This window comes from Varanus komodoensis, unplaced genomic scaffold (assembly GCF_004798865.1).
Source record: "Varanus komodoensis strain SLA01 unplaced genomic scaffold, ASM479886v1 scaffold101, whole genome shotgun sequence".
Lineage (NCBI taxonomy): Eukaryota > Metazoa > Chordata > Lepidosauria > Squamata > Varanidae > Varanus > Varanus komodoensis.
In genome coordinates this window covers 534,946-561,113 of record NW_025335275.1, presented here as the reverse complement: position 1 = coordinate 561,113, position 26,168 = coordinate 534,946, and the positions used below count along the sequence as shown (strand labels likewise).

The window sequence follows — 26,168 nt, the reverse complement described above, 5'->3', positions numbered from 1 at the left end:
TGCCAGGAATTTCTCCATTAACACCAGTGGTCAAAATGGAGAAATTCCCAAAAACAGAATCAAAGGATTTGATTGATAAACTAAAACATAATCAAATATATAAATGGGAAGACTGGAAAAATAAGATAAAAATAACACAATTAAGGAGTGTATTGGCAAAGGCTAAATTAAATTGGCTAAATTTAATAGAAAAATGGAAAAAACCCTAATGAGAAGGAAGGACTCCCTGGAGAAGAGCCTAATGCTGGGAACAATAGATGGCAAAAGAAGAAGGGGATGGCAGAGAATGAGGTGGCTGGATGGAGTCACTGAAGCAGTCGGTGTGAGCTTCAGTGGACTCTGGGGGATGGTGGAGGACAGGAAGGCCTGGAGGAATCTTGTCCATGGGGTCATGATGGGTCAGACACGACTTCGCGACTAACAACAACAACAGAAAAATGGATAAAGATGGAGGGAAAATTGAAAGAGGAAGAAAGACAATTAAAATTTGAAGTGATTGTGAAAGAATGTAAGATTAAGAAAGAATATACAGATAAAGGAAGAATTGCCAAAATTTATAAAATACTAATAGAATTAGGGGAACAGACAAAAAGTTTGAAATCAATTTGGGAAATGGATGTTGGTGAAATAAAAGATGAGGATTGGAAGTATATGTGGAATAGAAGAGTATACAAGAATGTGTCAGTTAGAATTAAACATGGATAGTGATATGGAGATGGTATTTAACACCAGTTAAGTTGAACCAAATTAATTATAAATATTGTAATATTTGTTGGAGATGTGGAAAAGGGATTGGAACCTACAAACATATGCGGTGGGATTGTGATAATATACAAAAGTTGTGGATTATGGTGTTTAATGAACTTAGAGAAATTCTAGATATAAATCTAGAAATGTCACCAAGAATTGCATTATTGCTGCTGATTGAAAAACAAGATATAAATGAACCTAAGAAAGAATTGATTCTAAATCTGATAATGGCAGCTAGGTTAGTAATGGTTAGATACTGAAAACAGAATTGAGTTATACAAAGGAATGAATGGTATAATGAAATATGGAATATAATTGTTAATGATAAATTGACAACAGAAATAAAAATTAAAAATGGGATAATAAAACTAAATAAATATAATGTAATATTGGAAGATTTTGTAAAAGCAGTACTGATGGAAGGGAAAGGCTGTAAGCCTACTCAGAAATATATGAATTTTTGGAGGGGTTAACATTGTTAAATGTTATATTGTACGAAGTGAAATGGAGATATAAACTGGTCTCCTGGGGAGCGGGCGCACAATGTTTTGTGTTGTTGGGTTTTTTTAGTTATCAGTTGGGTTGCAGACACTAATATTGATATATTTTAATATGTATTGTATCTCAACTGTTTATTTGTATGTTTTGTAAAAATAATTTAAAAAGGGCAGGGGGGGAAATGCTGCTGTACCTGACTCCAGTCATGAAGGCAGATTCCCTAGGCTAATTCCCTAGCATAGATCCATTTAGGATATGAAATTAAGCCTCTTGCCCAATTCTACTAAACAAGAGCCAGCAAAAAGACATGGGTGGCAAGGGCAGATTTGTACCCCATCATGCCTCCCCATATACACTTATCTAAACTATTCCCCTTCCCCCAGGCAAATCCCCTGGGTACCACCTAGCCCAAAGCTGAAGGGGGGATCGGAGGAAACTCCAGGCCATTCCAAACACCAATGCCTCCCTCCACTCTCCCACTGCCTCTGTCCCCTATTAGTTATTTTAAATACTACTCAGAGTTATTTAACATTACTCTAGTTCTTACTTCTATTGCCTTTGCAAAAATTGTACACACACCCATCGCTTATAACTACTTCTACCTCTCATTTTACCATTGTATCTATTGAATAGGTAAGTATTTAAGTACTTTTTCAGTGGGGTTCTCCATAATACATAGTAGCTATCTAACTTTAACCTTCATTATTGAATTCACTCAATATCTCATGCTTCAACCAGTAGACTCATTCAAAATACAATCCTATAAACCTGGTATTATTTAGTTAACCTTACTCTACTATTTTCATAACTGTGTATGTCTTGAATCTTATAACAGTTACAAATCTCTTCTACAATTTTATTAGCACCAAACTTATTTACCCTTTCCATATCAATCCAAAATTCTTCTACTTCCCTTCTTCTGCTCATTCCTTCTTCTTCTCCAGTTATTCTTCACCAGTTCTTCACCCCACCTTCAACTTGGGTCTCATGTCAGTGAGATCTCACCAACTGCTTCCTGTTCCTCTTCTTGTTGATCACCATTCTTTTGATCTGCTCCATCAAACACTGATTCTCCACTGCACCACTGCCAGGGCCTTTCTTAAGGTTTCTTGACTTTCTTGATTTTCTCCTTCATCGTTAAGTCCCCATCCACTCAATAAGCTTTCAACCTGTTCTAAATAGTTTATTATATAGAGCCTTCCCTTGTACAAAAAATTCATGAACACTGGGCATCCGCAGCTATATTTAATGTTATTCTTCAGTAGCACAATCTTAAATATCTCAATGACTATCTAGAGTGTAAAGTCTGGAAGCAGAGATCCTGGAAGACCTGAATAGGGGCTCCTTTAAATTTCAATCGGCCTGATTTTTCTCCTAAATCAGGATTTCCATAAATCTTTCCTTCCTGTAATAATTTGACAATCTGATCAAAACAGCACTTGAAAACATCTTGGCTTCTCACTTGTAGCCAACTCAATGTATCCTTTCAAAGTCCTTTTGATCCAATTTTACATCAGAAATCAATATCATTTTAAAGTTTCTTTTCTTCTGTTGATAATTGCTCTGGAAGCATCTTGACTTGTTTCTCCAATCTCGAGAATTTTTTTAATTACCCTCTTTAATTTGAGTAATAATACTTTGAGATCTGAGTTCTCCATCTTTCAGATCTTTAAGTTCTTTATGCCTTTGTTATTCTAATACTTTCTTAACAACATCCAGCAACTTCCCCCTCACCTTCCCCCCATAACGCCACCTCCTCTCTGAGCTTCCGCTTTCTGTTGCTTCCAGCTGCTGTGTCAGCTTCTTTATCAGGTTCTTTATCAGAACATGTAATCTTAGAAAGATTAAAATCAGTCATGTTGGCTGTCTCTGAACTGGCTGGATCTGTTTCAATTTCTGTGATCTAGGTGGCCTTTGAGATATTCATCCACTAGGCGGAGCACATTCAAAGAAGTGTATGCTTCTCACATAAATTACCACATCAAGTCAGAAGATCACTTCCACTTCCCTTCAGAATATTATTGATACCAGAATCTCTGTGTTCTTAGCACATTCAGGTATTTAAGCAATGCTGATTTTTAAATAAACTCCAATTAGTAGGCAGCAGTAAAAGAAAGTCATAACTCCTTTTAAGTTTCTTCTCCTAGAGTTCTGGCATTCATCCTGGAAGGGGAGGGAAGGAGGAATCATCCCTTAGAGATTTTTAAAGCCCAATTTGTCAGAGTCCATGAGTCCAATGCCCCAATATTCTGGTCTTTTCAAAAGCAGACACTTTCCCCTTTACCTTGTATCCAAGATCATGCTATTTATCCAAGCAGATCTATCCAATTAGAATGGCATTCAGGGACAGAGTTGAAAGTTAGTGACCACGCGGCACCATGACCAGAAATGCCCCCCTTCGTTATTTATATAAACCATTTAGTAGACTATTTGAACATCCCTGATTTCCACCCTCCATAAGATATCTTATGGTATCCAACCATAAGATACCTCTGCTTTTGTTTGCTAACAACATGGTCATCCTATTGAAAACCCCTGTGAGACTCAGAAGGGCCTTAAAGAAGTTCAGTCATTTTTGTGAGGAGAACCAGCTCATGTTCAATTACCATAAAACCAAGGTTCTATCTTTTGGCAAGAGGCCTAAGACTTCAGCCGCAAGATAGAAGAGGTACTTAAATGTAAATACATGGGGGCGATGTTGCAATCAACTGGAGTGAGAACTGCCCATCATAAATGCATGGCTGAACCTGGCCAGAAATCCACCCAAGAAATAGTTCAATTCCCATGTACTAATGGTGGCCAGTATATACCAGCAGCACTTACAGGTAAATTATATCAAGCTAAAACCCTGTCCCATCCTTTATATGGAACTGTCAGCATTCAGGGCAAGGGTAGCTGACTAGCAAGGTAAAGGCACCAGGATAAAGGCAGACAGGGCATGACAAGTCCAATACACAGTCTAAAAGTCAAGCCGGAAATCAGTACACAAACCAAGTCCATATAGAAAGGTAGTGTAGTTCAGAGCAGGCCGAGGGTCAGATAACCAAGGAAGGCAGACCAGTCAGGGAAGAGTCTGCGCCTTGCAGGTCTGGGAGTCATAGGAACAGGAGCTCAGCCAGGACACAGTAGCAGAGGTCCAAGTCTAGCAGACCAGGAAGAGCTTCACTACCAAGGCAGCTTCTGAGAGGAAGAGCTGGTTCTTATAGCTCTTCCCCAGGGCTCCCCAGGTGGAACTCATGAGAGCCCTGGCAGCTGCAGTGGACTGAGGGCAGAATCCTGCAACGACTAAAGCTGCTATTCTGGTCTCTGGCCAGAAGAGGAAGCCCTGGTGTTGCCTCAGAACCTTACAGGCACAGTACAGTGGTACCTTGAATCACAAGCTTAATCCGCGACCCGAATTGGTCACAAACCAAGCCAAATTTCTCATAAGGTTCAGTGTAATCAAGGTTAATGCGTTCTGACCTCTACAAACATGGTCACAAACCGATTTTGGTCACAAACCAAGTCAAATTTGCCTATAAGGTTCAATGTAAATAAGGTTAATCTGTTCTTTAAATAATTTTTTAATCACAAAAATTTGAAACAAAGTCCCAAAGAACAACAAAGTAATGACTTTGCCATCTTATACTCAGAGGCTGGATCAGTCACACGAGTACCATGCTCATGCTTTTCTACAATTTCCTTCTTCAATTCAATGGTTATTTTCTTCAAAACCTTCTTACCATTCTTGCTCTGCACGTTCTTGTCACCTTCATTACTGCTCTGCACGTTCTTTTTAGCACCATGCTTGCTCTGCAGTTTCTTTGGAGCCATTATTCAATATTATTATTGAATAATACGCCACAGCAAGTGACCACAGGTCTGTCTGAAACCGCAAGCAGGCAAGACGGCCGTGATTGTGCAGGGAAGACGGGTGTGATCACGATAGTGTTCACGTGGGAACATGGCCGTGATCATGGTCGTCACCCGATGCGGAGTTCGCGAATGGAGGCAACATTTTCCTGAAATTTTTGTTCGTGAACCAATTTGGTCGTGAACGGAGGCATTCGTGAACTGAGGTACCACTGCACTTCCCCTGCACATCTAGCTTTGCCCCTCTTGAACGTGTTCAATCAGGGTTCTTAAGATCTGTATTTCAAGCGTCCAGATGTGTCTCCAACATGAGTTTGTGCTTGGATTCTGGTTTGTTGAGGGCAGGGTTTCCCTTGCTTCTATTAATTTTTGGATCCAGCTAAATTACACTCCACAAGGTTTAACATCTTCAATCCTCTAACCCAAACCACAAGAAGTAATAGTTCCCCTATACTCTACACTACTCAGATCGCATCTGGAATACTGTGTCCAGTTCTGGGCAACAAGATTTAAGAAACTTGCAGAAAAATTAGAAAGGGTTCAGAGGAGGGTAACAAAAATGATCCAGGGTTTGGAAACACTGCCCTCTGAGAAGACACTCAAAGAACTTGGGATATTCAGCCTTGAAAAGACTAATATGATATCACTCTATAAGTACCTAAAAGTCTGTCACAAAGGAGGAGGACAGGTTCTCTTCTCACTTATACCAAAGTGTAGAACATGGAATAATCAGCCTAAGTTGTAACAACTCAGGTTCCAGCTAGATATCAGGAAAAGTTTCCTTACTGTCAGAGCAATATGACAGTGGAACCAGTTGCCTAGAGAGGTCATGTGTCTCCCACACTAGAGACATTCAAAAACAAACTGTATAGTCTTCTGAGTGGAATGATGAAAATTGGTGTCCTGCAACAGCAGGGGGTTGGACCCAAAGGCTTTCACAGTCCCTTTCAACTCTTCTATTCTATGATTCTACAGTCACCTTGAAGGTGATGCTAGTTGTACAATGGTTGATGAAGCCATTTCCTCTGCTTAAACAGGTTGCTGGTCAATGCTCATCTTCCTGGCTGTGGTTCTTCTCTTACGTACTGTGCCCCTTGTTTTGTATGTAGAAGCACTGAAGAGACTTTCACTATCAAAAGATAGATTCTCAATTCTGGATCATGTCTCTTGGGGAAATCTCACTGATATAAGCCAAGCTTGGCATTCCGACGGCAACTCCACCCACCATTGCCTTCTGGAAGTGTCAATTTGTCATCTGGAAAGCAGGCAATTTCTTCTTGAAAAACTCTGGAGAGCTCCTTCTGCTCATTGGTTGGGTAATCACAAGGGAGCTGAGCAGCTGGCGGGGAGACATGGTGGCTTGATACTTGTTCACCTTGAAGTTCAGTGTAACACAGGGAAGAATATACAAATTTCCTCATCACCAAACAACATGGTACTTAGTGTTCTATCAGAGAGACACAAAAGAGTTGAAAATGCAAAAGACACCTCTGCCAAGGTCAGAATTTGTATAGACAAGCCTGGAGGTAAATGTTTCAACATGAGATATCCTCACAAGACCATGTACAAAAGTAATTGAATGTTTTCTGCTATGCTGTTTTCTATTACTAATACTTGCAAAATGTTTATAAATTCACTATGTATGATGACTGTGGCTGCTGGTCTTGGCTGGAGATGAGCCCATCTCTATTGCTAGTGTGCACCTACAATAAAGAGTTTTTAATTTATTTATTTAAAACATTTCTATGCCGCCCCCATCGCAACAAAGCCTCGGGGCGGTTCACAACAATATAAAATTACTTGCTGGTGCTACTTGTCTCTCTCATGGTCAGACAATGAACGAGAGGGACTCTTTTATATCCTCAACAAGACGAGTGTGTGTTTGTGTGCGTGCAACAGATCCAGTCAACAGCCTTCTCTGTCAACTGGTGATGCATGAAACAGGCTTCTACAATGGCAGTTGAAAAGGAAGTGAGGATCCCATAGGATGTGTTAGCAGATTGTCAAGAATATGTGGGATAAGATGTGTTAGCAGATGGAGGACGGTTCCTGCCAAAATTCCTCAACTAAGTTGCCCAATGAAGGTTCTGTGCAGGTGCTGAAGCCATTTATGTGATGCACAGAGATGACAAAGAATTTGAATTTCCAACAGCAATCAAAGGAAAAATGGAGGTGTCATGAAGTGAGAAACAAGAGACTGAGCAGAATAGGTCAAGAGAGGAGGAGATAGAAGAGTGTGGCCGTGTAGTCCAGAAGGAAGAAGACCAACAGCAAACTGAGGCAGCAGAAGAAAACCCCGAGGGAAAGGAAAATGAGGAAACTCACTGGAGCAGGGTGACAGATGCAGAAGACCTAGAAAACACTCTGCACGCCTGGAAGCAGTGGAACTCTCGAACCACTTCGAGTTGCTTGAGAAAGAGACGTGTGAGAAACCCCCTGTGAAAGACCTGCATGACACACTGGATAACTCTTTTTCAGAGACTAAAGGCCAATCAAAAAAGGAAAAGGACAGCAAAATTTGCAACAAAGGGAGAAGAGTGCTGGTTGTGGGAGATTCCCTTTTGCACAGAATGGAAAAATATGTATGTCATGATGACCCAGAGAATCGCCAAGTGTGCTTCTCCCCAATGCCAAGGTTAAAGATTTGGATGCTGGGACCATAAGCTAAGCTTCCTGGAAGATGGACTACTGGCAAATGAAGGGCTGCATCTCACAAAGAACGGGAAGCAGATGTTTGGCAAATATATGAAAAACTTCATCAGGAGAGCTTTAAACTAAAACCTACAGGGGTGGGAGATGTGCAGCATGGCATGCCATCACTTGGCAAAGACTTAAACATTTCAACGGAGAAAAAACCTCAAGGAGGGCCCAAAATCAGTCTCCCAAAAAACCTAGAAAGAAAACCGGGCACAGCAAGAATGAACTTCAGTGTCTCTACACCAATGTCCAGAGTATGGGAAACAAACAACACAAACTTGAACTGAAGTACATGAGGGCAATTATGATCTTATAGGAATAACGGAAACTTGGCAGGATGATTCACGTGACTACAACTCCACAATTCATGCATACAACCTGTTCAAGAAAAACAGAAAGAACAAACAGGGAGGTGGATTTGCACTATACATAAAAGACACATATATCTGCACAGAATACAAGAAGTGCCTTAAGGGGAAAGGAGTCCAAGAGGGGTGGGGAATCTTGAAAAAGATTTTCAAAGCACAACTATGAACAATTCCATCAAGAAAAAAGTGTAGAAGACAGCAGAGGAAGCCCATGTGGCTCCACAAAAAGTTAAATGATAGCCTGAAACAAAAACAAACAAACAAAAAGAACATGTAGAGCAAGTCAAAGCAGGGTTGGGCCATGAAAGAAGAATATAAACAAATAGCAAGGAATTGCAGGAACAGCTCAGGAAGGCTAAAGCAGGAAATGAACTGAGATTAGCAAGGGATGCTAGAAAGCCTTCTTCAGATACATCCAGAACAAAAGAAGAAGCACAAGCTGGAAGTGAGGGATGGCAGCCAAGATTGACAGACAAATGGTCAAGGAATAAACAAATCTCCAGGACCCGATGAACTCCATCCAAGAGTCATAAAAGAGCTAGTGGAGGATCTCTCAGAATCACTGGCTATCATCTTCGATAAATCTTGGAAAACAGGAGATGTGCCAGATGACTGGAGAAGGGATAACATTGTCCCTATTTTCAAAAAGGGGGAAAAGATGAACCTGCGGACTATAGACATCAATCCTTGGGAAAAGCTTGGAGCAAATTATTTAAAAATCCATTTGCAAGCATCTTGAAGAAAATACAGTGATTAATAGAAGCCAACATGGATTTATCAAAAATAAATTCTGTCAGACTAATTTAATCTAATTTTTTGACTGGGTAACCTCCCAAATGGACAAAGGGAATACTGAGGACACAATCCACTTAGACTTGAGCAAAGCTTTCGACATAGTGCCACACAACATTCTGGAGCAAATTAGCAAAAGCTGGACTAGATGGAAAAACTGTTAGGTGGAATCAAAATTGGCTCCTAAATCAGAGTGCTCATCAATGGCACCTTCTCCAATTCAATGGAGGTAACTAGAGGGGTGCCACAGGGTTCAGTCCTGGGCCCAGCGCTCTTCAACATCATTATTAATGACTTTGATGAGGAAGTACAAGGAAAGAAAATCAAATTTGCTGACAATACAATACTGGGTGGAATACCAAACACCCTAGAAGACAGAATGAAGATCCAGGATGATCTTGATAAAGTTGAATGCTGGGCTGAAAGCAACAGAATGAGATTCAATAAGGACAAGTGCCAAGTTCTCCACCTAGGAAAAATAAACCAAAAGCATCGATAGAAGATGGGGAATATGTGGCTCAACAGAACTGAACAAGAAAAAGATCTTGGAGTAATTGTGGACACTAGGCTAAACATGAGCCAACAATGCGATGCAACTGCCAAAAGGCAAATGCTATTTTGGGATGCATTAACAGAAGTATTACTTTCAAATCATGAGAAGAAGTAGCAGTTCCTCTATACTTCTCACTAGTCAGACCTCACCTGGAATACTGTGTCCAGTTCTGGGCACCAAGATTTTAAAAAGATGCAGGTAAATTAGAAAGGGTCAAGCAGAGGGCAGCAAAAATGATCCAGGATTTGGAAACACTGCCCTATGAGGACAGACTGAGGGAACTGAGCATGTTCAGCCTGAGAAGCCTGAGGAAAACATTATATCCCTGTATAAGTACTCAAAGGCTGTGACCAGGAGAAAGGTCAAGATCTCTTCTTGCTGATGCCAGAGTGTAGGACACAGAATAATCAATTCAAGTTGTGACAACTCAGATTGAGGCTAGACATCAGGAAAAGCTTCCTCACTGTCAGAGCAATACTGCAGTGGAACCAGCTGCCTCGAGAACTGGTGGGCTCTCCTACACTAGAGACATTCAAAAAGAAACTGGACAGCCATCTGAGTGGGATAGTGTAACCTGGTGTCCTACAACAGCAGGGGGTTGGGCTCTATGGCCTTCATGGCCCCTTCCAACTCTACTATTCTATGATTCAATGATTGTTACATATTAATAGACATTAATTAATGGCCAACGTTCTCAAGCATGAATAGGAAATAAGGGAAATTAGATAGATTAGGATAAGGAAACCATGCAGTGCCTTGAAGGTGAAGATGAGGAGTTGGTATTAGGTATATAAGGTGTGTGAATCCATTATGAAGAACACCGTTACATGACTCCTGCAATGAGGTTTTGGTAACAGAATCTTGGATAGGGCTGAGAGGTTGTATGGTGCAGAAAGGCCACAGAAAAGGTTGAAGTGGTTTTGGTAGATTGCAGGAGTGTATGAACCGGTGTTTCAGTGAAGAGAATTGAGAGGAAGAGGTGAGAAATCAAATGTACTAAAGAAAGAAACAACATGACTTGCTTATGTGTTGAATATATGGAGAAAAGAAATCAAAGATAAAGTTAAGGCTGTATGTCCCGTCAACAAGATGGTTGATGACTTTATGAACAGCAGAAAAGATCGTCTGGAGGAAGGATTGTGATACATGACATGGTTGGGAAGAAGAAAAAATTCTTCCCACGAAGCTTGGAAACAGACTTTCTACTGCCTAAGTTGAATCTGTCAGTCAGGGCTTTTCTATACAAGGCATCGATTGTGCACTCTTGACTCTTCATTCCTGGAAGTTTCTGGGTCCTGTACACAATGTTGCTGTCCTCCAAGGGCTTCTCACATATTTTCCAGCCTTTTTTCACACCTTTCTTTAGAAGCAATGATAATACAGTTTTTTCCTAATGCTCTATCCCACTACACCACCTTATTTTGTGCATTAGAAGCAGAGAGGAAAACCCCAAGGAAAAATAACCTTCTGTAAAAGGACGTTCTTCCTCCCACAAAGAAAAAGGAAGAATCTTTGGTAAAGTACCAGGTTAAATGTCTCATGTAGATAATTCCTCAGTCTCCAGGCTGGATTCAAAGGGCTATTGCCAATCTTTATGGCTAGGAACAGTCTACCCAAAGGGGTGCCTTCTCCCTTTTGCTACTGCCTGACTGTTAAGCTCATCTTCAGAAGCTTTTACCAGGCTATTTATCAATTGTGCACCAGATGCCTTCGCTGTTGTGGACTACAATGCTATTTCCAGGGAGATCTGTGAAGCTTAAATGAAACTTAATTCAGACAAAACAGTAGTATTTTTGTCAGACAAAATGCAAATCAAGCATCAGGAATCCTTGGACTCCCTGAACTCGGATGCCCAAATTTTGACTGTGGCCAGGAGTGCAACTGTGCAGTTGAAGGTAGTGTGCAAACTGTGTTCATTCTTAGAGATGTCAGAGTTGGCCACGGCCACCCTTCCCTTAGTTATCACCCATTTGGATGACCGTTACATGCTTCATGTAGCACTGCCTTTACAGCTGAGGGGGAAGTCAGATCAAAGCTATTTCAATATCTTGTCCAGTACCAGGCACATTTATTTACAGGGTACTTCAGAGCATCGGGTAAAGGTGTTGCTGGTTTTTAAAACAAAGCAGGGGTTCACACTAACTTTGCATTCTTCTTAGGTTATGCCAAGATCTCTGATGTACAGAAACCAGGGGTCCCCTTCTCTCGTAGGGGTAGGATGCAAAACAGTGGAGGTTGTAGAGCAGCACCAGGCTATTTCAGAACATCCGGTCAGGCTCGGCTACTCCAGCCGCCTCGTCCTGCGCGTTCCTCCGTGGCCCATCCGAAGGGGAGCTCGAAGCCGCTCTACCTGCCCCGTGCTCTTCCCAGGTCCGAGCGCATGCAAAGTGCTTCTAAAAGTGCATTAGCCCGACCTTTTCTTGACAGGCAGCCTCCCTGCCTGCTCGGAGGAGGGCTGGGCCGCCCTCCAGAAACGGGAAAAGCCCAGCACTCTTTCCCTGTTCAGCGCCTGCCCGATCTCAGAGGCGGGCCGTGATCGCCTTTCGTCGACGGTCCCTTTCCCCTTCCGGGTGGAGAGGGGACCGTGTTATGGCGGCGGCCTTTGGGTTCGGGCGGCTGTCGCTGCTGCTGATGGTCGCGGGGCTTCTCGGGAGGGTTATGCACGCCGCGCAGCCCCGGCCGCCTGCGCAGGATGCCGAGTTTACGTTCCTGCTGCCGGCCGGGAAGAAAGAGTGCTTCTATCAGGTCGCGCTGGGCAATGGCTCCATGGAGATCGAGTACCAGGTGGGGATGGGATTCCAGAGGCTATGCAGATCCCGTACGGGCTATCGACCCCTCATCTTTGTCTTTGTGCCCGATGGTGGGAAGTAGCAGTGTGGGGCCGAAGCTGAGGTAGCAACAGCTTTCCGTGGCAGCATAGTACAGAATGATCAACAAAATTCCTGTGTGCAGGGGAAAAGTTTCAGCCTTCGCGAACCTGGTGACCGTCAGATGTATTGAATTGCAACTTCCATAATTCCTGACATGGCCAGTGAGTGGGACTTGAACGCTAACTCTTCATGGAAAACTATTAGTCTAACAAAAATCAGTGTTCTGTCACTTCTGTTCTCAACTAGCCCATGAATTTGATGGGACTTCTAAGCTATTATCTCCCCAAGGCTAACCTCCATGTTTGTTAGGTTTGTATCTTAAAGAACATACGAAACTGCTTTTCTTATAACATGGAAAACTCAGTCCATCTAATCCAGCATTGTCAACACTGTCAGTGGCTTTTGTAGGTTTCAGGCAAGAGTCTTTCCTTGTCTTATTTATCTGGAGATAAAGGGGAATTGAACCTGGAATCTTCAGCACACAAAGCATTAAGAGCTGTGCCTTGTCCTTCAGTCACACAGTGGCTGTGTATTCTGACAACTAAATAAAAACAGAGGATCTTGTCTCCAGTTTATTTAATTTTAAACAAGGTTTGCATGCATTTCTTAGAATCATAGAATAGTAGAGTTGGAAGGGGCCAAGAAGGCCATCGAGTCCAACCCCCTGCTGTTGCAGGACACCAATTTACACCATCCTGCTCAGATGCCTGCCTAGTTTCTTTTTGAATGTCTCTAGTGTGAGAGAGCCCAGCACCTCTCTGGACAGCTGGTTTCACTGTTGTATTGCTCTGACAGCGAGGAAACTTTTCCTGATGTACAGCCTGAATCTGGGTTGTCATAACTTGAATCGATTATCCTGTGTCCTACACTCTGGCATCAGCAAGAAGAGATCTTGACCTTCCTCCTGATGATAGCATTTGAGGTACTTATAGAGGGATATCACATCCCCTCTCAGTCGTCTCTTCTCATGGCTGAACATGCCTCTTTCTCTCAGTCTCTCCTCATATAGCACTGTTTCCAAACCCTGGATCATTTTTGCTGCCCTCTCATTGCATCTAACTGACTTCACCAGGCATGGAAGTCTCCATCATGTATCCCTTGTTGTACCATTCAGGTTATTGGTGGGGCTGGGCTGGATGTTGACTTCTCTTTGGAGAGCCCTTCAAGCATTTTGCTCATCGATGAGTACCGGAGATCAGATGGGATGCACACGTGAGTAACATTACTTTGTTGTTTTGTTATTATCCCAAAGTTTACTCCACAGAACTGTAGGCAGAGACAGAAGTAATTTCATGCAGATAAGTTACTCCTTAACACTGATTAGGAACCCAGCTATTTCTGTGGTCTCTATAAGTTTTTACAGCCATGATTAGCATTCAGTAAGCACAGGATTCAGTTACTGGATTTCTGCAATCCTGGCTGGCTGAAACAGATTCCCCTCTCCCCCATATTAGCCTCCGCCTGGTGTATTGGGTATATTGGGAAGGCTGTGGTGAAGGGAAAAGAAGAGAGCCTGAAAATCAATAGAGGCATCTTCTGTAAGTGGAATGCTGCAGAATCTTGGATCCAGCTCTATATGCTTTAATCTTGTCTATAAACTACCTTAGATATTTTTATTAAAAAGCATAGATATAAAACTAGACTACAAATAGAAAGAACCATATTTTGTTTGCAGAAATGTATGTTTATTTTATCTATCCATATATATTTACATTTCATACTAGTCTCCTGCTTTTTTGTGGGTCATTGGTCTTCTATCTAGGGGGCTGTTTAGGCCCATACTCACTTCAGGAAAACGGCATTAGATGTTTCTTTACTTGGCTCAATTATTAAGTAGCTATAGAATAGGAAAAAGTAAAACAATGCTCACTGTTTCAGGTGATGATTCCAAATTTAGTTGGTGATTAGTACCCTGATAAAATTAACTCAACAAAAAGACACTGGTAAAACTTTTAGAGTTATCTGAGTATGTCAGCCAGCTTCTGGATGGGGTGACTATAACTCCTGTCATCCCCAGTTAGCATGGTTTTTGGCCATATTGGCTAAGCACCAGAATGGGGAAGGCTCGGTAGACGCTTTTTGTTTGGAGTTTCAAAAGACTTCGGAGGAATACCCTCACCAAAAACTCCTGAGTCATGGAGTAAGGGCAGGGGGTCTTTTATGGATGGCTAGCAGGAAGGAGAAAATAAGGGTAAATGAGCAGTTCTTGCATTGGAAGAATGGAAATAATGGTTGAACAATTTGGACATTTGTGTTTAAATGTGTTAATAAGCTGCAGTTAGGAGTGAGCAATGAAGAGGTCAAGCTTTCTGAAACCACAGAATTAATTAACATGGTTAAAATCAAACAATAATTGTAAAGGGTTCAAAAAATCTCCAGAATGAGCTAATGGGTATTAAAATTGTAAATGTGATTCATTGTTAAGCAAGTGTAAAACAATGCACATTGAAGCAAAAAAAAAAGAAGAAGAAAGAAACCTAAAAATCCATTGTGTTCAGGGTATGAGCTGGTACTGACTGACCAGGAAAGAAATCTCAGGGTTATGGTGGCTAGTTAATGAAAATGTCAGTACAGCATGCTGCTCTTCTGAAATGGCGATTTTCTCCCTTTATACATAAATCTATGGTATTACTTATTACACTGCATACTGTATTGGAGAAGATGCAGAAAAAGGGCAACTTTCCTATGTGGAAAGCTTAGTAGGTTGGGGGCTTGGAAACTTAGGAATAAAAGGAAGTCAAGAGCAACATGGTAGAGGTTTATAAAAATATGTGTGATCTGTTGAGAAAGTGGATAGAGAGAAGTTTTCCCCTTGCCTCATAATACTAGAATCAGGGATATTCTACTGAAAAAGAATAGTGGGAGATTCAGTACAGAAAAAAGGAGGTATTGCTTCATGCATTGTATAGCTGAACTGTGGAATTTGCTATCACAAGATGTAGTGATGGTCACCAACTTGTATAGCTTTAGAAGATTAGGAGTCACTAATTATGGCTATTAATTATCACATTACCACACAGAGAACTTTGACTGTTGGGTGGTGTAGAAAGTAAGTAAAAAGATGCTATTTACTTATTACTTACTATTTATTGCTATTTATTTACTACATTTAGTAGTATCTGCAGCAGCATGCCTCTGAATACCAGTTGCTGGAGAATGTGAGCAGGAGGGCACTTTTGTGTTTGTTGTGTTGTGTTGGTCAGCTTGGCTACTGTGAGAAAAGTGAGTTAGACTAGATAAGCCTTTGGTCTGAACAAGCTGGCTTCTTAAATTCATACAGGGTTCTGAGAATGTGTTAATAAATCTACAGATGCAGTAAAATAATGCATGGAAGGCACAGTTACAAAATGGGCAACACTGACTGTGTGAACAGAAATAGAGTTAAATAATATGAAGGCTTGCTGCTTGCTATTAAATGAACATAAGGATGTGCACTGAAGTGTGGAATGATTATATTAATCGTAATCATTCTTCTGAGGCCAGAATCAGGGCATGACAAGATTAATCTGAAATAAGTGTGATCTTGAGGGAACAAGGAAAGATATAGAAGAAATCCATAACTTGCCTGTGGACACTGACCTTTACAAATAGCAGAAATGCGAGTGGTATTTGTGTTTATTATGTGCAGCTGCAGCTTAAACTGTTATGAAGCTTGGCTAGTTCAGCTGAGGGGGAAAGAATGTACCTGTGTCATTTAAGTCTTGGCTTAGCCTCGTTTCTTTCCTTTGTCTTTAGCATTGAGCCTACTGAAGGGGGTGACTACAAGCTGTGCTTTGACAACACCTTCAGCACTATCTCAGAGAAGCTGGTGTTCTTTGAGCTAATCTTTGACAGCCCCCAGGAAGATGAGGATGTGAATAACTGGGCAGATGTGGCAGAACCAGAAGAAATGCTTGACATTAAGATAGAAGATATTAAGGTAGGCAAAGATACTAAGAAATTCTGAGTGCAGGCACACAGTGGCTTGTTTCAAATCTAATCATATGTCTGGTAGACCTGTTGAAATAAGGGACTTGTGTTAGCCATGACTAAGTTACCCCATTGATTTCAGTGTGTCTGTTTGGTGTATGATGGCATCTGGACACAATCTAGTAGAATTTTGCAGCATGCAATTTTTAAAATCACTGACGTTAGGCAGGGAATATAACAAGACTTTTCCAAGCCCCACAGAAACCTTACAAGGAAAGTGCTATCAGTAGCTCAAACAGCATGTCGAGGACCCAGTTGTCAGGGTCTCACAGTTGTCCAGATCCTTTTCTGGATCTTAATGCCTCATTTCTGAGTGTCCCATATATGGTCCCTGGAGCCTGGTCCCTACTGGAGAACCACTGGGTGAAAGTCAGCTAAGGGCCCAGTTGTGAAATGAGCCTTCCCAGAATGACTCTTAGTCTGTTCTGATAGCTTAACTAATGGCTGGAGAAATTGAGGGGGGGTTCATGTTTGTGGCTTCCCTGGTATTAGCAGGTATAGATTTATATGGTGATCTCCCCCAGATAGTCATTCAAACTTGCATCATCAATCAAAATCGATAACTTTGTCTCCCACCATTACTTGACCATTTCCATTACTGTTGCTTTTTTGCTCATCTGAGTCCAAAAGTATCTTATATATAGTAGACACCTTCTAATGCAACAGAAGGTGCATTATCATTATCATTATCATTATCATTATCATTATCATTATCATTATCAATTAATTTCCCAAAACTAGTTAAGTGACAAACTGCCTGGTCCTTTGCACCCTTACTAGAAAGGAAGGAATGCAATCAATATCCCAGGAGCCAGATAATATCAAGATTTACTACTTATTGCTTAATTTCTGATAATGAAAGTGGAATCTTCCTTTGATAAAACTCTTTACAATCCCCTATCTTTCCATACTTTGAAATCACATGTCCCTACACTTTTTGAAAAACACTGGATGAAACTGAAGGGGTAGCAAGGGTGAATACTTTGGTGTAAGAACAGCATGCTTCCTAACCCAAATTTCAAATATAGTTTGAAACTGTTCACGATATAACAATTTAAATGTGTGCCTCAGAAATGTCAGAGGAACCCCATCCACTTTGACAGACTGTAGAACTAATATCTGTTGGGACCGTCCAAGACAAAAGAAATCAAATGCTGTAATTGGCAGGCCTCATATTAAAGTAGGAGATTAGGGAAACCCCATCCTCCCAAAATTCTCAACTTAGATGATACATTTTTTCCTCAGCCATGGTTTAACATCAAGTGTGAATGTTGTCTCTGTCATAACAATAATTGTGCCCTTGGTATTGTAAGTGGCAAAGCTCTAAATAAAAACAATAAATGAGGGGAAATGATTGTTTTTACCACTGTTAACCAATTTATAATAGAGAGTCATCTTTTTCCATCTATGTAGATCTGCTGAAAGCAAATTCCAGACCCTATGCATTGTATTACATTTAAATTCTCAATTATTGTTACACCTAAATATTGACATTTAGAATAGGTGTCTGTTATCTCTAAGCATTTCACCACTTCAGATTTTTCCTTTGGAGGTACATTAAAACAAACATTACTTCTGATTTTCTAAAATTGACTTGTAGCCCAGCCACCTTCTGAAAGTTAAGTAATTCTGATTTCAGACTCTGTGATGCCCTATTCTATTGGGAGTGATTATAGTACCATATGCATATAGTACAAGTAGATAGGCTTTTTCTGCCACCTGTAGCCCTGGGATTGTCACATGCTGACAAGTTTCTCTGCCAGTGGTTCTGTCATCAGGGCAAACAAGAAAGGAGGGGAAAGAAGACAATCCTGTTTGTTCCACCCGGAAGAGCTATGTACTTTGAATCCATGTTTGTTCTCACTTTGACCCAACTATCTCAGCCCAACCTACCTCACAGGGTTGTTGTTGTGGGGATAAGATGGAGGAGGAGATGTAAGCTGCCTTGAGCCCTTTGTAGGAAAAAGGCAGGATATAAATTGAAAAATAAATAAAATAAAATAAATATCTCTTTTATTATATGAATCAATGTTGTGCTTAAACTCATTTTTTAATTAACGTAATTTAAAAAACCCTTTCTGCACTATCAAAAGCTTTAAATATATCTAACAAAAAAGCACCAGAGGAGTCTTATTAATTTTACTGCAATGCTACTTAACAGTTTGTAGATGGGATCCGAAAACTGTTGTCAGGGAACAAAACCAGCCTGATTTTTTATATATATGTACATCACAGTCATGAAGATCTAATAATCCACATTCAGTCATGTAATTGGTCTGTAAGATTTGACCAATGGGGGATCTTTAAAGGATTTTGGAATAGTTACTATTTTAGAATACTTCCAAATATGGGGTATAGGATCTCTATGAAGAATTTCATCAATCGTATGAGGAGTTATCAGTTCCCTGAAATGCTTAAAAAGGGAGGCAGAGAAACCATCTGGCCCAGGTGCCTTATTGCATTTCAGCTTCTTTAATACTTCAAGAATCTCCCCCAGCTCAGCCCTAGGCATCTAGCATTCCTCTGTCTGAAACAAACAATATTGGGAGAGAGTCCAAATATTCATCAATATCTGCAACTGAAGGAGGAAAGTCTACAATTTTGAATAGAAGCACCTGAACTCCTTACAAATTTGGGGACTTGAGTAACAGAGTCCCCCTTCTTTGCCTTGTAAGTCTGTTCTACCTTTTCTTTCATTTTCCTTAAATAATTCGCAGTAAGTCTTATGCCCTGTCCTCCATACTCGTTCCATTTTTGCTGCAGATAAATTAGATTAATTGAAGTCTTATCTAACTCAAGAACCTTTTCTCTTTTGGTCATACGATGTAAACATTTTTAAAGATCCTGACTGATTATATTTCTTACAGTATGCTTCTGCCTGTATTTGTTCCCTTTCGAGGGACAACCTCTTTTTAAAAGTACCCTTTTCCTTAATATTCCTCTTATTACCGCCTTCATAGCTTCCCACGGAAGCATAGAAGATCTATTTTTTCTGCAAAACAGTGAACTGAAGCCTGATGGATAGCTTCTCTGGCTGACTGATTACTCAGTAAAATGGGACTAAATGACCATGAAGGTGAATCAGACAAATCCATACTAACAGGGGCATGATCTGAGAACTAAACAAACCATATATCCATTTTGCTCACCAACTAAACAAAAAGGGGAAGATCAATAAATAGTCTATCCTTTACTGTGTTTGATGCCTTGTAGATTGGCAGGTGAAGCCTTTCTCTTAATTTCAAATCACCCTACAAATACTTTAGCCCTCACATCTCAAATCATCTTAGGAACTTCAGCTGCTCCTTAAAGTACTATACATTGCCCTGTAAGTGGGCTTCTTGTTTGCATTCATTACAATGAACTCAGACCCTATATATTCCAATTTAAATCTCCCCCCGAGTTCAGATTCCCTTCCATAAAGCCTCTCAACTTTTAAAATACTCAACCAAGGAACTTCATCTATACATTGCTTGGTGCATATATTGATCCCAGTAGTAGTCTTGTACCTTCAAACACATTTAACAAAGATAAACCTACTTTTTTCTACTTTGAAATCAAAATTTGTGTGTGATATAATGGCTAATCTGTTTGGTTTAATAGTCCCAGACATATTAAATTTTTGACTAAACGGGAGTTGTTTCAGAACCTCCTCTCCCTTTTTATCTTATGAATTCCTTGCAAAAGCAAGATTTGAGGATTAATTTTTTCTATAATAGTCTATAACTCTTATTTTTACTGCACCCACTAAACCATTTACGTTTAGTGTAATAGCCCTAACTGCAACCACATTTCTAACTTAAATATACCAAACCCCAAAAATGTATCTTTTAACCTTTATAACTTTCCCAATCTTTCCTTTTCTCTCCCCTTTCCCACCCAACAAACCCAGCAATTCTGAACCAGTGCACCCATTATCACAAACGTACTTCTGTGCCCTAAAGGCAATAGAAAATGCAGCCAATCTGGGCAGGAATGCCCGCTTAGGAGCATTCATGTCCTCAGGTGTGGGGGGAAATACTATGCATAATAAACATATGAACTCCTAAATTTAACACAAATTACACATTTATGCTTCCAAGCATTTTTAAAGTACACTGATTCTTAAAACATAAAAACATAGAAAACACAGAAACATAGTGAGTCAGAAGGGGCCTCCCAGGCCATCTTTTCTGACCCAAGGCTCCAGCTGGCTCCGCACATGACGTGCCTACAATTCGTAACACATCAGGGTATTCTCAGTTTCAACAATGGGGTATCAAAAATCAATTCATTGTCTCCAAACATTGTAGATTGAACTCTCACAAAACCCAGACTGTCTAGAGAGGCTATACAGTCAATGATTTCTGGAAGATAGATTGTAAATTCCTATCTGGTCTGAAGTGCAGGAGATGATTCTTCCAGCTTCCCTTTCTTTTCCTCCCTGTCTGGATCTTCCCACTATTTCTCATCCTGGTTTCAAGATGATACCTCCTTCTCCACTGTCTCCATCTTGATGTTCATTCTCTGGTGGATTAAAAGCATTTTATCTCCAGTGCTTTTAATACATTTGCTGCTTCCTTCTTGTTAGTAGCTGAAAATGTTGTATTCTCTTCTATCAAGTCGAAATAGAAAACCCCATGTATATCAAACCCCTGCTTTCTTCAATTTATTAGTATAAGGGCACAATTCTTTTCTCTTGCACAACAACTCAGGGGAAAGATTGGCTAATTGGCATACAACTCTTCCCAAGCAGCGAAACCCTTGAATAACCTCCTCTTTTTCTTAAACTGGACAAAACAAAGCATAGTGCCCCTAGGCTGGGCTGGTTCCCAATAATTCCTCATCAGTAAGCCTTATATGCATTGCCAAGCCCCCTTCATCTCAGTCTCAAGGCACCTCAAGGCATTAGGGATCTGCACCATTCAATTAAAAAAGGAACATCTCCACCTTCTACACTTCCTTTTACCCCTCCTATAGGCAAGTTAGACCTGTGCATTCTGCTCTCAGTTTGCTCCATCTTGTTCTTAACGTCCATGTTCTCTTTTCTAAGTTTACTCATTGCTTTAGCATGAGCAATGACCAGGTCCATAGCTTTAGAAACAGTTTCTGAGACTTCATCTAGTTTTGTTACAAAGAGGCTTCCTCCAGTTTTGTTACGAGAGTAGCCACCTTCTTTTCAAGGTAGCCATCAAAACTTTAAAAGTCTCCATCAGTGTCGTTTTTATCACCACAATTGCAGACCCACAGTTCCTGCGGCTGCAAACCCTCTCCCATGCTGTGCTCCATTTGAGTAAAAATCCCAGGAGTTGCTGCAGTTCTGATGCTGTAAAAACTCTTCAGTTCCTCTTATACCACAGAGGGCGGACATTTGCCACTTAAGCACTTTTACTATTCTTTCCAGTAGTGCAACCAGCTTGCATTTGTTGCATGTGTACACCAAGTTACTTTAGGCAGGAACACAAACTTTGCACGTACCTTACAGGTCACTACCGCTGAAGACTCTTTTCCATCCTTTGTATGCTATAGAAGAAAAAGGTCTTGAGCTGCTCAAAACCCAACTTCTCTGCTGCTTGTAGTTATCTCCTCAGAATTCCTCAGATGCAGGCAAAGATAAGAAGGTGGGAACCTTTTGGGATCCTATCTCCTATTCCCACCCACCATTCATCTCTTTTGAGTGGTACATGAGGAGCTGTATTAATTGCTTCTCATAGGTAGAAGACTAGTTTGTATTTGGAAGGGTAATGCTTGAAACTGGGGTTACCTTCTAGTTTCATTGCTGACAGTATTTTGTATCTGTGTAGTCACAAGACAGGCGCTCGCTTTTATTCTGTTTCAGCTTATGGTTTGCAATGAAATATTGCTGAAGGTGTGACCCGCCATGATGTTCACTACTGCCTTTCAGAGCCAACTGTGATGTTTCCAAATAACAAGTGAATTAATAAATACATTACTTTTTCTCAGATTTGAGTAGTAGTCTTCAGGCCCTGTTCTCTTTGTGCCAGAAAGGTACCAAAATCAGAGGGTAGAAGTTGCTATTCCAGATAAGAGTGACTAATGTCTGTTCTCTGGCACTGTGGAAGCCCTGACAGCGTTCCATCTTCTCCTGCCTACTTTTTGACATACTAAAAATACTTTGATGGTATATGTTTTACAGCTTGGAAGTGTGGGGCAAACTATAAAATCCAGGAATGCTAGCAAGCATTCTTTCAAGTAGAACTTCTACTTTAATGAAGAAAAACACAAGGATTACATCATTTTAAAACAGAAATAGGCATGTACTAATAGGGTGATCAGTAACTTTGACTTAGTACTGGAGGTACTTTTCATGCAAAATGCTTATCACTTTCATTGTATTGCAAATATATCAATCAGAAAGCAGAGTGGCCAGACTGTAGTTTCAGGACAAGTTTATTTTACATCATACAAAGGGAGTCTCCCCCACAGAGATAAAACCTAGTGTTCTTGAGGAGAGTCAGAGAAAGTGCCACCTATCTGGGGCTTCTCTTACAAACTATAGGTATGGCTGGAGGGGTGTTTCTGCACCTACTCAATTGGCAGACCAGGCTCCATATGGTGTCTCATTTTACACAGTATTTTCACAGCTTCAGTACAATGTTGAAGCAGTCAGGAAAGAAAACAGAAGAGGTGTTACTTTAATCTAACCAAGCTGTGAGTTTCACATAACTAGTTATGGTATTACATAAATAAAAACAGATTTGTCACAGTGTATCCCTGGGCAGGTGGTGTATGAATGCTTTTCATGGAGGTGGAAATAATTGCACTTGAGCTCAGCTGGAGGTGGTGACAATTTTGGGTGAAAAATAATGGTTCCTGAGCATCATCTGGGTGAGGAATTTGGCTCCATGTAATTTGAATTTGATTATGTTGAATCACATTTTCCAGGGCCATTTCCTCAAAATCCACCACCTGGCCTGGGTTGCAGTGGCATTTTTAAGTCATGGCACATGTCAGGTGCCATATGCTTAATTACTCACTGGGTGCAGCCTGGCAAATAAGTTTTAAAGAACTTGGGAGGTTTTGATTTCAAGAAGCCATGCTTCTGAGGTTTGGATGGCATATGCCTCATCTGGGTAATTAGGCAAATGTCTGGCATGAGGCATAGATTAAACAAGCCATTGTGGATTCTTGAAGCCATAGTGATCCTGTGAACCAGATCAGCACACACATTTTCATCTGACTTGGCAGCGAAGATGCTTCTCCTCATTTGACTGCTCTATTGTGCTTTGTATATTCGGTGGTACCCTGTATTATTCTGTCTGGTACAATGATAGGAAACCTTTTTATATTGAAGGCCACATTTCATTGGGAGGTATTCTGTCAGGTGTAGTAAAATGATGGCAGCAGGCAAGATCCAAGCCAGCAGTGGTAGGGCTGCCACCACTCTGCCTCTGGCACCCCTTTATCTGTTCCTTACCACCCATAGGACTGCTAAATGAGTTTAGTTTGCCTTTTCCAGAGGTTTAAGCTGATTGCTTGCAAAGAGCTTTTGAAATCATGCCAAGGGTGACATGTTGCCTCCTGATCTAGAAGAATAGATAAGCTACTAGAGTGTTCTCCTCTGTAAGCACTTTATTTCCTTTTACCCAACCACATGATCCCAATGTACCAAAGCTGGTAATCACTGAACAACCTTTGTTTTCACTACTCTAGGAATCTATTGAGACCATGAAAAGCCGCCTGGAGAGAAGCATCCAGATGCAGGCACTTCTACGAGCCTTTGAAGCCCGAGATCGAAATTTGCAGGAAAGCAACCTGAGCCGGGTCAACTTCTGGTCAGCTGTCAACCTCAGTGTGCTGCTGCTGGTGTCATTTCTTCAGGTGTATATGTTGAAAAGCCTCTTTGAGGACAAGAGGAGAGTCTGGACGTAGCAGCAAGAGAAACTGATCCCCTCTCCTTCCTGTGTGGGGCCAGGGATCCACACCCACATTGCCAATGCTCTGTACTGCCTAAAATAGGTGCCATGTCCTGTTCTCTTGACAGAACACATTAAAATATTACAGCCCAGATAAGCAAAGGTTTAGGGTGGGAACATGGAACATTTTATGTGGTGATGGAAAAGGGCAAGGTAGCAGCTTGTCAAAACTGAAAGCAGGAAAGAGGGCGTGGAAGAAAGGGAACGGTTGGCAGCAGCCAGCAAGCAAGACTAGTGGCTGATTTGTGTCTCATAAAGTCAATAACCCCTTCTTCTGTAGCGAAGGGTGGGGTGTCTCACTAAATATTTTGAGTTGCAACAGTACTTGTCCTGGGGCCTTCAACTCAGACATTCTACATTAGACCTCATCTATGTGTGCCTTAACTACCCCTGCCTCTCTGGCTACTTGCCTTTACTCTTTATTCTTGAATGTCCTTGCTGTAAGAGGTACCACAGTACTTCAGTCATTTAGCAAGTCCCCTGAGCAATTTTATCTCCACCCTCCACAGTTTTGTACTCCATTATCTCCAGTATGTCTATAATGTGGGGTATAGGAAACTGCGTAAATCTTTGTGCCAGTACTCACCAGTCAGTGAAAGATGGAATAGCCTGATACTGTTCTCAACTGGAGTGAGTATGCCCCAGTCCAAAATTCTGATTGCCAACAGACAATAAGCCAAATGTCAGAAGGTTGTTTGCCTGGAAAACTATGAGCTTTCAAAGACCAGCTCTTTAGATATCTTTAAATGTTACCTGTGAAGAACAGGCAAACTGATTTTAGAGAACTGATCTACATTATGTTGTATCCACTGTTTTTATTCATGTTGCACCCCTGCCCTTAACTTTATACATTCTTGGGGGCAGATTCCTTTTAGATTGGGGCTTTGTTCTTTTCTCGTAGTAGAGGTGTTCCGAGAGCATTGGGTACCCAGTTTCTAATAACATCTTTCAGACGTGCAGTCAGATCTCATTTCCCCCTTAAGTTCATAGTGTGCTTATGACTGCTCTTCTGGATCCAGACCTGACTTTTGGTAGCTGCATCCCAGAGTTGGTTGTTTTCCTGATCCCAGAGCAACTCTGCCTGTGCTGACGTATCTGAGGCTTTATTTGGATTTCATCACCTCAGAGAATGCCTGGCATTAATCTGAGGGGCTGATGGCACTGACCCCTTAGAATGAATCCAAAAGCGTCCTGTGGTTTAATGAATGGAACTTGCGGGCTCCTAGATCTGTTTGTTACCTGAGTTGGGTTTCATCAGGACATTTTGTTCCCTTGGAAGCATAATGTATGAGGAAGGCCTCATTGCATGTTTCCCCTTTGCTATCAGCAAAGAAGCTATGGAAGGTGCTATCAGAGAGAGACTGTGGTGGAAGCATGGGTCACCTAGGCCTTTGGGATTCATATTTTGTTTGGGGAATCAATGGCTTTTTGGGTCAGGTGACTTTAGGCTTGGCATCAAACACATCAGCATTGTAACAGCAGACACAGCGCAGGGGTGAAACCAGCATTCTAGGAAGTCACCAGCTGTCCTTTACTGCTTACCAGCTATGAAAGAGAAGACCATCATGAAACTGACTAAACTTGAGGTTAAAGTTTACTATTTAAAATAGGACATAGCACAGAACTGAGAGAAAACAAATAGTAAAAACAGCACATTCCTCTACTGGCCCACTCATAAGCAATGGAAGCTCCATTTAGTTCGACTGGGCTTTTTTTCTTTTTTTGAGTACATATAAAAAGGATAATTTCTTGTATTTTATGCAGCTATTCTCTCCTAGCATTTCAAAGAAACATGGCAGTCTTTATATTAGCGAAGTCAGGATATTTTCTTGTTCTTTTTTCCTGCAACACCTAATACTGAGTAATTCATTCAGGCTGCAATCCTGCATGTTTAGACAGAAAA

The 26,168-nt window shown here is 41.0% G+C and overlaps 1 protein-coding gene across 1 annotated transcript; it reads left to right on the top strand.

Moving 5' to 3' along the window:
* The first annotated feature begins 12,111 nt into the window (after positions 1 to 12,111).
* Positions 12,112 to 26,162, top strand: TMED1 (transmembrane p24 trafficking protein 1). The gene is made up of 4 exons (XM_044419303.1): positions 12,112 to 12,294; positions 13,495 to 13,592; positions 16,116 to 16,299; positions 24,003 to 26,162. Exons 1-4 carry the CDS (start codon positions 12,142 to 12,144, stop codon positions 24,219 to 24,221), a joined length of 654 nt encoding a protein of 217 aa, XP_044275238.1. The 5' UTR covers positions 12,112 to 12,141; the 3' UTR covers positions 24,222 to 26,162.
* The last annotated feature ends 6 nt before the right edge of the window (positions 26,163 to 26,168 follow it).